The sequence below is a fragment of the Triturus cristatus genome, chromosome 3_2 (assembly GCF_964204655.1).
Source record: "Triturus cristatus chromosome 3_2, aTriCri1.1, whole genome shotgun sequence".
Classification (NCBI taxonomy): Eukaryota; Metazoa; Chordata; class Amphibia; order Caudata; family Salamandridae; genus Triturus; species Triturus cristatus.
This window is the reverse complement of record NC_140584.1, coordinates 451,448,476-451,460,540: the sequence shown is the minus strand read 5'-3', so window position 1 is coordinate 451,460,540 and position 12,065 is coordinate 451,448,476. Positions and strand designations below refer to the sequence as shown.

The following is a 12,065-nucleotide window of genomic DNA, read 5'->3' as shown; positions in this document are numbered from 1 at the left end:
CTTGCATGATTTACAGTGACTCACATTTCTCTATGGGAGCTTGTGCTGCGGCAGGTTTCCAACTGCCTCACAAGCTCCCATAGGGAATTGGGAGTCTGCGACCTTGGGTGGTCGCATTGTAATTGCGGTTACGGACTACCGGCCTGAGCTCGGTCTGTCTCGAACCCGCAGACATGTTGATTGGAGAAGACTCTGACCGACATCCTAATTAGGTCCTATGTTTGATGTATATGTATTTATGAGACTGTAATGTGTTTCACAGCAGGGTTTTCTTGTTTACTTTACAGGTTTATGTTTACGAACTTCTCCTATGAGCATTAGGAGTTGCTGATTATTTTTTTTTACAGGAAATCAATATTTTTTACTTTGATTTCCTTTTTTGGGGGGAGGTTCCATGAGCGTTTCTTTATTTAAACTTTTTTTTGCTTTTTTCATGGTTCATAGATACTTTGGATTGTTTTGGATTTATTGTTGCATTTTTGGGGCTTTTTAGACAATATTTTTCCCATTTTTGGCGGATTACTATTTTTGAATACATGGAACCAGAGGAAGATCTGGAGCCACAGAACAGTAAGTCTTATTTATTTAATTTTGTTCGAGTGGGAAATGTTATATTTTATTGGTTGTGTAAATATTATGTGATTGTTATTTGGAATTGTGTGGTTTATGGGTTGTATTTATTTTACATGATGGATTGAGTTTGCTCTTTGACATTATTGGTTGGTGAGATTTCCATTGTTTGTGTAAATAATGCATATATTATTTTATTATCTTATCTTAGTTAACATTGGAATTTTATTTAATTTTTAGACTGATGTAAAATATTATGTTTATTATCTGTATAAAAATGAATTGTAGTGGTGGTTAAGATTTTGTTTATTGGATCTTCTGTTGATTTCTATTGTTTTTATTTATGCTTTGAAGTATTATTTCTATGTAATCTGCTTCTTTGTTTTTTATGAAGAATTTAACTATAGATTGTGGCATGTCATACATTCTTTTTGTTTGCTAGCTAAGTGAAAGTGCAATTTAGCTATCAGATTGCTCCATTGACAGCTGTTGGTAGCTTTGCTCTTTTTGTAAAGCTTCTATAAATGTATAGAGTGTCAGTTGGGTTCTGCCTAGTGTGGATTGGATGGCATTATGACATCCTTCCACTGAGTTGTTTGTTTTGGCTGACTGTGCCAAGATGCTGCCATAGACATTCCACAATAGTATTTGGAATTTGGGTTGACGTCAGTGTCCGGAGCAATGCAGCTTGTCAACTCAAGTGTCTTCAAAATAATCCACTACGGTCTTAGCTTGTTTTAATTTTATTAGCAGAAAGGGATATAGTAAATTGTAGCGGTTAGCTGCCTCTGTGACTGGGACATAGGCTAGTGCTATTGTTTCTTTTATTTCAAAGTCAAATTGGCTGTTTTTAGAATATTCTACACTTAGGGCATGATTACAATGTCATTTGGAAACTGGCCCGAACGAATCAGTTTCTGACTAGTTTCCAAACGAATCAGGTCCTGTGAGTCCGGGCGACTGATTACAATGCCTCCAAACATTGATCGGTCGGACCCGCATTGACTTCAATCGGAGCCTGTGTTCCGAATGCGAACACAGGCTTCCATTGAAAAAAGGGGTGGTTGGGGAAAACCTTGCACCGTGTGTCGGGCCACATTGTGCATTGTTGGGAAGAGGGGTCCCTTGGGTACCCCCACAGGCCACATTCGTACACCTCCGGGTGAAGGAGGGCAAGCAACTGGCCCACAAAGACCAATTCCATAAGCTGTTTCGTCTCAGGCAAACCTAATCGGAACGGCTGTCCGAATCGGTCATCGTCATCGCTCGTCCGGAAACCGTGCCCATAGAGCTGTATGAACCGGCTCTGAAAGATTCGGGCTGTCCGGATGCCTTAAGGAACCGATTCGGTCTGCTTGAACGTTTTCTGGGCATTGTAATCGGTCATTGGGAAACTGTACAATTCGATAAGAAACAAAGGTTCCGAATCAGATTTGACATTAACAAATACTATCTGGAGCCCTTCCTAACGACATCTTAATTGGCACCTAAGTACAGATTGTTGGGGTTGTCTCCATATGCTTTGATTGAAATTATATTAACAACCTTGTATTGTTGCATGGGGTAAATATTAAAATGGTTTGAATCATGGCTTGCTCAAAGTCTATGATTATTTTTTGTGATTAGTGGTTAATTGTTTTATGTTTAATGTGGTTTAAGAGTTCATAGTAAGTGCTGCTTTGTTTAAATGGTAGTAGGGCATTTGTAAAAGGCATATCTAAGTTTTGATATTCACCCTGTATGGTGTATATCTGAGTGAATTGTTTGGTAAACGTTTTTAAGGTCCCATTCGTCATCCAGGTTTGACAATGGCTTATTTTTTGTTAGTTATTTGCTGTAGAGAATATTAGGATTTGTTTATCATTGTTTAGGTTGTCGTATAAAAGGAAAGGAAATGTGTCATTGTTAAATGTTCAGTTATTTCTGTGTCTTAGTATCTTCTAGGGGCAGGAGGAGTATTGCTGGTGGCTTTTTTAGTTTGTGCAATTAAACATTTTAAAGTCAGCATAGGTGTTAGTTGGCATGTGATTTGTTCAGGGACTTCAAGCTGTATATGTTTTAAGATGTTCCTTGTGGAGTCCTGGGAGCGAGTGCTTGCTTCTCTAATATTCTGCAATACCTCACTTACTTCTATATCTGTCACATTTGGGGGGGTTGTTGTGTTCTTTTACATGAATTGCAACATCATCTTTGCAGTGGCCCTCCCATAGCATGCATGCATTAGAATATTATTAAGTACATTTACAATTTACATTGTCTGTTGATGCACCTTCTTGGTTGTAGGTGTAGCCCATGGAACTTAGTAACTGCCTTCCTTTCTGTGATGTTATATATTTGACTCTCTCTGTCACTGTATGTGAAAGTAGTGTGATAGTATAAATATAAACAATATTTTCATTTATGCAACAACTTCTATTTTGTATATACACATTATCAGGCACATGCATCAAAGCTTTTTGCGATTGCAAACGGAGCGAATCGCAAAAATCGGCCATTTGTGATCGCAAAAATAGCTTTTGCAATGCATGAAACAACTTGCCACTCGCAATTTAAGAAATCGCTAATTTTTGTGATTTTGTGATTGCATTTAAGGAATCACAAATTGCGATTCCTTAACTGCAATGCAAGATGCCTTTAAAAATAGCGATTTCGCTATTTGGGCCCGCTATTTACCGTGGAATCATACCACATGGTAAATAGCGAAAACTTTGAAAAATGCACTAAAGAGCAGTTTTCAAAGTCGTAGGTTACACACACACATGTCCTTTGGACATGTGTGTGCGCAACATTTGTGCACAGATCGATTTCAGGGGTGCAACGGGGTGTCGTCTTGACACCCTTGCACCCTTGAAAATGCATTCTCAATTTGCGATTCTCTAATTGAGAATCGCAAATTGAGAATGTCTTCCCATTGATTCCTATGGGCCTCTTGGCCCATAGGAATGAATGGGGAGGTATTCCTTAAATGCGACTCGCAATTTGGGAGTTGCAATTAAGGAATGTTTAGAAATCGCTATTTTTCCAGCGATTTCTACATGCATAGGCTTTTGCGATTCCTTAATTGCGATTCCTTAAAAATCGCAATTAAGGAATCGCAGCAGCCAATATTGATGCATGTGCCTGTATGTTCTTTTTAGATGTTTCACACTGTTTTGCAGCTTTTCTTTTGGCTGTGTTCTAATGTGGAACAGGTGCATTCTTTTCTGTTGGATGAAAAAAAAACATCTGTTGCATTATAAATGTTTATTGTTGGCAGCAGGTAGAGGTTGAGGGTGTTAGGTTTATTTTTAAACTTTATTGGAATGACAACATTATTTATTATTTTATGTATACTTACTTTTCTATATCTTGTTGCTGGATTCTGGTACTTGTTTTGCCTGGCAGCTTATCATTTTTTCCAAGTTGTAGTGTTTTCTTTAAGGAAGTACATGTGAAGAGATAGAAGTTGGAAAGTGTTTTATTAATTATTTGCTATTTTACATTTGTATGTTTATTTACAAGTAAGTTTTAGTTTAACCCCTTCAGCGCGGCGCGGATTTCCGCGCCACGCTGAAGGTTCCATGCGCGGGCGGGGCCATGACGGAGCGGTTCCGTCATGCACACAGCGCGACCGTCGCGCATGACGGAACCGCTCCGTCACAAGCACGGAAAGGGTTAAATGTAAGTTTTACTTACTTGGTTAAGTAGTTATTGGGATGTATATATTTTTTCTTTAGGGGTCAGGTCAGAGAATCTGCAGAGTTTTCCAGATTTTCAGCATTTGTCATTTTTGAAATATTTAGTTGATCAAATTAGTGTGCCTTTATATTGCTGATTTAATTGTTTGTTTGATTTCATCGGCTACAGTTTTTTATAGTTTGAATTTATTGGTTAGTTTTGTTTTAGTGTTTTTTTAATCAGTTAAGTCCTTCTATGGTAAACGCTAATATTTTTAGTTGTATTGTTTTGATTTTAGTTATATATTTTATTGGGGTGAATAGTAAATATTTTGGTGATGTAATTTATTTATATTAATTTAAACATGTGGATAAAATATTTTACCTTTATTTTAAATAATTGTTTTACATATAAGGGTGTTTTTTATGTTTATTAATGATAATGGAAATATTTTGGCAATATTATTATAGTCAATATTCTGTGAATCAATATGTTTGACATATATGTTTATTTAGGGTTGACAAGATTTTTTTTCTGATATTTGTGATTTACATATAAGTAAAAATCAATATTTTTAACAATATTTGTCATCATCATCATCATCAATCAGTATTTGTACAGCGCGGTGCTGTCACACCTAGGGGTTTCTGAGCGGTGCAGCCGCTGCATCTGCGTTGAAGAGCCAGGACTTGAGTCTCATTCTGAAGTCCACCAGGTAGTATCAGGAACCAATCCGGGAAGATGAAGGTTGGCAGGCGTTTTTCTCTCTGCTGGACACGCAGAGGCGGCTGGACCCCAACAATCCCCAGAAATCATTCAACAAACACTAAACCAGAGACACCAATGCTCATCTGATAATCTCAAGGGAAGTGGGTTTAGGAAAAAACAATAAACTAAAATAAATAGTTTAAACAAAAAGCTAAAATAAAGAAAGAAAAAACTGGTGCACGTTCGTGCCGGTGGAGAAGCAAACTCTGGTTCACAGAACAATCTGGGACATCCGTCCTAAAACTAGGAATTAGTATGGAGACCAGCTCCTGCAGCAGTAGTAAAAGACATCAATAAGAACACAAATAATCAATGACAAATATTATGCATAAACGTCTGATTGGGTCACGAGAAAATAGGTCTTTTAAAATGATTAGAATAAACTGCACTCACACCATATGGTGCCAAAGATAAATGCACACTCACACAATATTGCACCAAAGATAAATACACACACACAGTATTTTGCCAATGAAGATTACACATAAACACACCATACATTCTTATTTCAATGAGATAAGACATAATCTGTATCCTTCAGCTGAAGTATGTGCAAGGCTTGAGAGCGTTACCAATACCTTCTTCAGCGATAAAACAGAGACCTAACAGGATAACAATAAACACTTCAATAAAAATATACACTTCTTTCAGCAAGAACTATGTACAAATTACATAAATGATATGAGGAGGAAATGACAAAAATCCAGGCAAGTAGCGTAAAGTAAGCTGAGTGGGAACGAGAGGGAACTGTGATATAGGAAGTGAAGTCAGGAAGACTCTAACTGCGAAGAGTTTCGTGCGCAGTTTCCCAAGATCTCCCCGATAACCAGAAATGAGCCAGGATTCAAAACAATGGAATTCCAGTGAGCACAAGAGTTAAATGTAGCCCAAAAAGGATTTAGACTTATCTGTGAGTAGCAGCAGCAAGGATGGAACAGGACACGTCCGACCAGCACCTGCAGAGAAGAGCCATCACACCGCAGGTTCTTCAACAGGAAACTCGATGCGAAGCACTGAAGATGAGCCTGGGTGAGAGTTAAATAACTTTTGCCAGGCTGATGAGTCATGGAGGTTGCTGAGTCATGGAGGTTTGTTGAGTCACGGAGGCTGCTGAGTCATGGAGGTTGCTGAGTTGAGCTCTGGCATGGCCTGGAAACAAAGATAAGGAAAACACCACCACATACCGGAGCAGAGAATTAAAGGAATATAAGTCAGCTTTTCTTCCTCAGGGAAAACAGAGAGTAAAAGAGGGGATGAGCCGAGGGCGAGAGGCATGCGTTGAGAACCTGCTTGGAGCCCCCACCCGACTGGCAGTCTTCCCAGGTAGGATGTAAGTGAGTGAAATGCACCTAGCACCCTGGGGTTCACCCTGAATAGTTCCCCCACTACTGCTGGAGTGCAGAAGGTGGTGGGCAGTCCGATGGATCCTGACAGGGAGAGGGCCATGAGGCAGTGGAGAGGGAATCGTTCCAGACTTTAGTGGGGGTGTAGGAGAAGCAGGTGTGACAAATGTTGCAGACGTGTGCAAGGGCTAGTGAGCAGGAGCACAGGTGTCCCGAGGGAAGATGGAAGTTCAGCCGTGATTAGTGCAGAATGGCCCTTGGTCGTGCAGTGCTTTGTAGGCGTACATGAGCGTCTTGAAAAGGCATCTTTCCTAGATGAGAAGCCAGTGAAGGTTTCTGAGGTGCTGGGAGATGTGGGTCCATTTGGGTAGGTCTAGGATGAGTCTGGCTGCGGTGTTCTGTTTTGTCTGGAGTCTTCTGAAGACCTGGGTGGAAACTCCAGTGTAGAGAGTGTTGCCATAGTCAAGGCGGCTGGTGACAAGGGCCTGTGTGAATGTCTTTCTGGTGTTCAGAAGAATCCATCTCAGGATTCTGCTGAGCAAGCGGAGAGTGTAGAAGCAGGAGGAGGTGACTGCGTTGACTTGTCATTTTCTGTTAAATTGGCTGTTGATGTCAAGGTTGCGCGTGTGGTCAGTGGGAGTGGGTGTAGGTCAGAGTTCTTCCAGCCACCAGCTATGGTCCCAAGCCGAGGTGTTTCTTCTGGAGATCAGTACCTCTGTTTTGTCAGAGTTGAGTTTGAGGCAGCTGTTTATTAATTAAGTTGGCTATGTTGGCCATGGGTCTGTGGAAATTGGTCCTGGTGTTGGATGGGTCCTTGGTAAATGAGAGAACCTGTTGGGTGTTATTGGCATAGGAAATGATGTCGAGTCCATGGGATCTGACGATGTCTGCCAGGGGGGTCATGTAGATGTTGAACAGGGAGGTGCTGAGGGATTAACCTTGATGCACGCCGCATATGATGTGATTGGTAGCAGAAGTGAAGGGGGATAGACGGATACTCTGGGTGCACGTTGAGAGGAATGTGGTAATGCATTTGAGAGCGTGTTGTTGAATGTAAATATTTTGGAGTCTGTCGATGAGGATGTGGTGGGCGACAGTGTTGAATGCTGTGGCAGGTTGAGGAGGATCAAGGCCACCATTTCTCCTTTGTCTTTGTCAAGGAGGGTTCTGATATCACCTGTGGTGGTGATAAGGGTGGTCTTGGTGCTGTGTTTGGCATGGAAACCTGATTGTGAGGCGAAGAGTAGGTTGTGGTTTTACTAGTTAAATATAGAAAGTCAATATTGTTATGAGCAATATTGATTTTCCTATGATTTTGTGTCAATGATCCATCCTAGGTACAGGGGGAGCAAGTCGAGTCCTTCAGTGCTTCTTTCAGGTCACAGGCAGCTGTCCCAGTCGTCTTTTGGGTTTCCACAGGTTCACAAAGTGTTCTGAGGATGATACTTTGGGGGACACATGTATGCCTAGCACACGTTAGTTGGGGTGGGTGACTCCTGGGCACTCTCTAACTGATGGGCCATTCATCAGCAATGTACCACCCGTTCCCTGTAGCTTACAGTCTAGAAGTAGTCAATGAGTAGCTTGAACGGCCCACCCACTGCTGGAAGTGCTGGCCAGATATAGCACTTTTGGGAGCAGGGATGATACGGTGGCCCACTTGCAGCTCTAAGGTGCAACAGCAGTATTTCTAATCTGTTGCCAGCGCTTAATTTGTGACATTGGATGCAGCTGTTGGGGCAGGGGCACTCATTTTTCTGGACCAGGATTTATTTTTCATCATTGGACTTTGACAAAGAGCAAGAGATGAAAAGGTAGAAAAGTGAGAAAGGAGGAGGAAGAGAAATTCTAGAGTGGTAAGAAGTGTAGGATGAAGGAGGAAAGAGGCATGAGTTATAACTAAGACAATGCATCCTTGTATACAGCAACCTAGCGTTAAACTGTTTTGAAATTCTGCAGTGCTGGTGACAAGCTCCTATGAAACTTTGGCCGAATGATTTTTTTTTTTTACAATTTAAGAATGGTCCAGGCTATTTAAGCATGGACAAGGCTATTTTCCACTCCTTTCTTTCTGTATAAACCTTGTCATCTTTACAAAACACATCACTGGCACAGTTAAAACAAATGTTTTAGCATTTCCCTTTGCATTATCCCCTGTTTGTGTTGCTCGAATTACAATTCCCAGACTTTAATCATGTGCTACAGTCCAATTTAAAATCGGTTGTTAATAAGAAACCTTAGGAAAATCTTATTTTTTCTCAAACCCACAGGATCACTGCAGGGTCCCTCAGGGTAGGCTGTCAAGCGCCCCATGCTAGTCCCTGATATCAAGCTCTCAATAAATATTCAGTGATCTGAAGTCATCACAGATAATCACAAGAGAGTAAAGAGCAATTGCTGTACAGCAAAATTGATACCTATGCCAAAAAGAGGCAGATATGTTGTTTGTTGACAGCTCCTTGCTCCTCTTCAACTTTTGCAGTTATTCCCCCGACCCTTCAACCCCATGGTTAGTTGAAGTAGTCTCGGAATGCTAGGGATGTTAACAGGGCTGGACTGGGACTGAAAACCGGCCCTGGAAAAGTTCTCGGCCCTAGCAAAGTTCTCGGCCGCCCCCCTCCCTCCCTCGCGGGGGGTTGGGGGTGCCGCCGAGCTCTTTGCCAGGGCCGGTTTTCGGCCGATTTTGTTAGAGGGCCGATTTTGCAGCTATGCTGCAAAAACGGCCCTGTAACAAAAACGGCCCCCAGGGGCCCAGAACCGGCCCCCACCCGTGCCGGCCACGGGGATCGCCCGGTGCCCGCTACGGCCAGTCCGGCCCTGGATGTTAACTTAAAAAGAGAAGTGTAATGTGGCAAGAGCCTCAGTGCTTCAATGGTGGCGCTTCTCTGAATTCGGCAAGATTGCTGGAGAAGGTTTGAGCGCACTGGCTGCAAAGGGTGTGCTCAGCATAGGTAATTCAGTGAAGATTCCAGCGCATTACACCTTGAAGCCATATTAAGCTTTCTGTCATTTTACCTAAACTGTAGATGGGCGTCTGATTACCATGTTTGAAGCAGGGTTTGACAAAAACACGCTTTTTCATCCGTGTAATTCTAACAAAAAAAAAATTATTTGATACTTGTAATTGACAGTGCCTGTTTTTCGAAACCTGCACCCTATTTTAAAACCTTGTAATAAACATGTTTTTTTTGTATTTAAAAGATCTCCCGTCGGGGTTCCTGAAAGCACGCCAGAGTTATTTGGAAACACTTGGAAAACCTCGTCAGTCTGCTCCCCAGACCACTTCCCTTCATCCCTGGACCCCTGTGATGTGCATCTGCAGTCAGGTGAGGAACGGAAATAGGCCTCCTGGTGACTACTAGTCCCACGTTAAATCAGACCCCCCAGGATATAGCGGCATGGATTAGCAAATTTAGCGGCACAAATATGGAAATTTAGCGGCACAAATATGGAAATTTAGCGGCAATTTTGCGGCATTTCAGTTTGCAGTTTTTCCTACAACAAACACAGATATCTTAGTTTTTTTAAGTATTTAACAACATGAAGCTATGTATATTTGGTTTATTTACAATGTAGAGACTGTGTTTGGCTTCAAGGCTACATATATGTGATTAAAAAAAAAATTATACCCCCCAGGGCCCGCCGCGTGCCTCGTGTGCCCAAAAAGAAAGCAACCTACACACTTACAGGTGACACGATCCTGCGATCGGATTAAGTTAAAATGGTGTCTTTGTCCAAATTCCATGTCAATGTCTCTATGCGAATAACGAAATGATGATAGCTTATCAGAAATGTTCAGAAGCTTAGAAACTCAAATTATCAATTCTACATTGTCGTCCGAATCACCTCGGGTATCAGAGCACTTTACATTGCACCAGTTACGTTACATGAGGACACACATTCATTTTTTGTTCTTAGTTGTTACCTGATTTGTACTCTAGTCATTAAATATTGATGTCTGTAGAGGATGGTGTCTCTTACTGCTAGATCAAGGAAGGAATCATGGAATCTGACCACCTGAGTAAAATTGGGGGTTTCATGATTATTGGGGTTTCAGTAAATTATTGGGGCTCAGCACCCTCTTCCTGGGATGCCACTGCATGTGATGTGATATTGCGTGTGTTCATGAGCCGCCCAGGGCCAGACTGCAGAACCAAAAGCAGCCTTGGCAAAAATGCCCTAAAACTAATGGTCTCCCTTCATGTCCTTGAATAATGTCTCCCATTTCATCCATCCACACTCTTTCTCTCTCTCTTCTGTGTTCTCTTTTATCTCCCTCTCAGATCCTTTCTTTTCTACCTTCCTCCCTCCCTCTCTCACTCTCTGTCTTGAAGCGCAGGCCTGCTGCAGTTAACCTCAGGGAGCTGGGGAAAGTGTCAGGCGCACCAGCAGTGGCAATGGGTTGGGCTGGGTGGGGCAGTCGTGGAAAGTAAATTGGTCTACCAAGCATGTTTAAAGCAAAATGGCACACACTCAGTATGTATACAATTAGTATCATGAAACAAGGAAGAGTGTGCAACTTCATTAGATTCAATATTAGGACTTCAGAAATATGTGAATGTTACTTAAGTAGGGGCAGTCAAAGTAGGTGACTGAACTACTCTGCAGAACTGTGAAGTTTGAGGATGGCAAAATGTATATGAGTAGAATGTCTCCGTGCACCGGTAGTCCTGGATATTCGAGTAGAGAAGCTGACACGGGTGTGTATCAGAGGAATGCGTTACAAGTGCATATATTATTTGCGTAAAGAGGGCTCCAAGTTAGGTGCTGTAATAGAGAAGTCGGTGGTAAAAGATGAAAATCAGATTTTAGGTGGCATAGCTCATTAGGTGAGAGGATAATGGAGACGTGTTTTCCTATTGGTGAAACAAATAATTTAGATGTGGTTGAAAGACTGGAGGAGGAATTTATGCCCAGAGGGCTGCATTAGGAGTTAACCCGGGACGGCTCTTTACCATTTCTGGAACACACCAATCAGAGGCGCAACTAGAGCCAAATTTCAGGGGGGGCTGAGCAAAAATTTCGGGGGGGGCTGAACTTTAAGCAATAGGCAGAGTGGAGCTGCAGGGGCTCTTAGAAGGGGTGAGCAATAGGCAGAGTGGAGCTGCAGGGGCTCGTAGAAGGGGTGAAACAACAGCAAGGCCCCATTAACATGCAAATGGTCTTTTAAAGACCTGTGAAGTGCTCGGGTGCGGCTGCTTTTTTGCCCGGGAAGGTGTCTCATCCCGGGCTGCCACACACGACGGGGGGGGGCTGAAGCCCTGTGAGTCCAATGGGTGTTGCGCGTCTGACACCAATAACTCATAGTCTGAATGCAGTGCAGAACCTCTTTGTCCAAAGTGTGCCGATTTCGCGGGCACTTTAGTAAAAATCGCTGCATTTTTGCAAAAGTGCCGATTTCGCGGCAAACCGCGAAATCGCGATATCCTGGAGGGTCTGAATAAAAGACGGCTCTTGACAGGTTCAGCGATAGCTTTCATGTTGTTTCTGCTTACACGCTGAGGTGACTAATGACAGCACAGGATGTCAAACAAGCATTTGCAATGCAATAGGTCTCGCATTTACGCGAGTTTAAGGTATATTGGCATTGTAAATGAAAATGCCTTCTTTTATGTTTTAAAAACGAAAACAAGGGGGGCGTGGCCAAGATGGCGGGGTGAGCGGACGCTTCCTCCCGTAGCTCCTCCGGCCCGGCCAAGCTTGAGCCCTTTTCTTACGCTTTTCTCC

General features: G+C 42.3%; 1 protein-coding gene across 1 annotated transcript in view; it reads left to right on the top strand.

Annotated features, from left to right (window-relative positions):
* Positions 1 to 12,065, top strand: part of OTOG (otogelin) — a 1,045,291-nt gene that overhangs the window by 341,786 nt on the left and 691,440 nt on the right. The window contains exon 18 of the mRNA XM_085647044.1: positions 9,540 to 9,664. Within this exon, the coding sequence (XP_085503170.1) occupies positions 9,540 to 9,664 (125 nt within the window). The remainder of the gene's footprint in view (positions 1 to 9,539; positions 9,665 to 12,065) is intronic.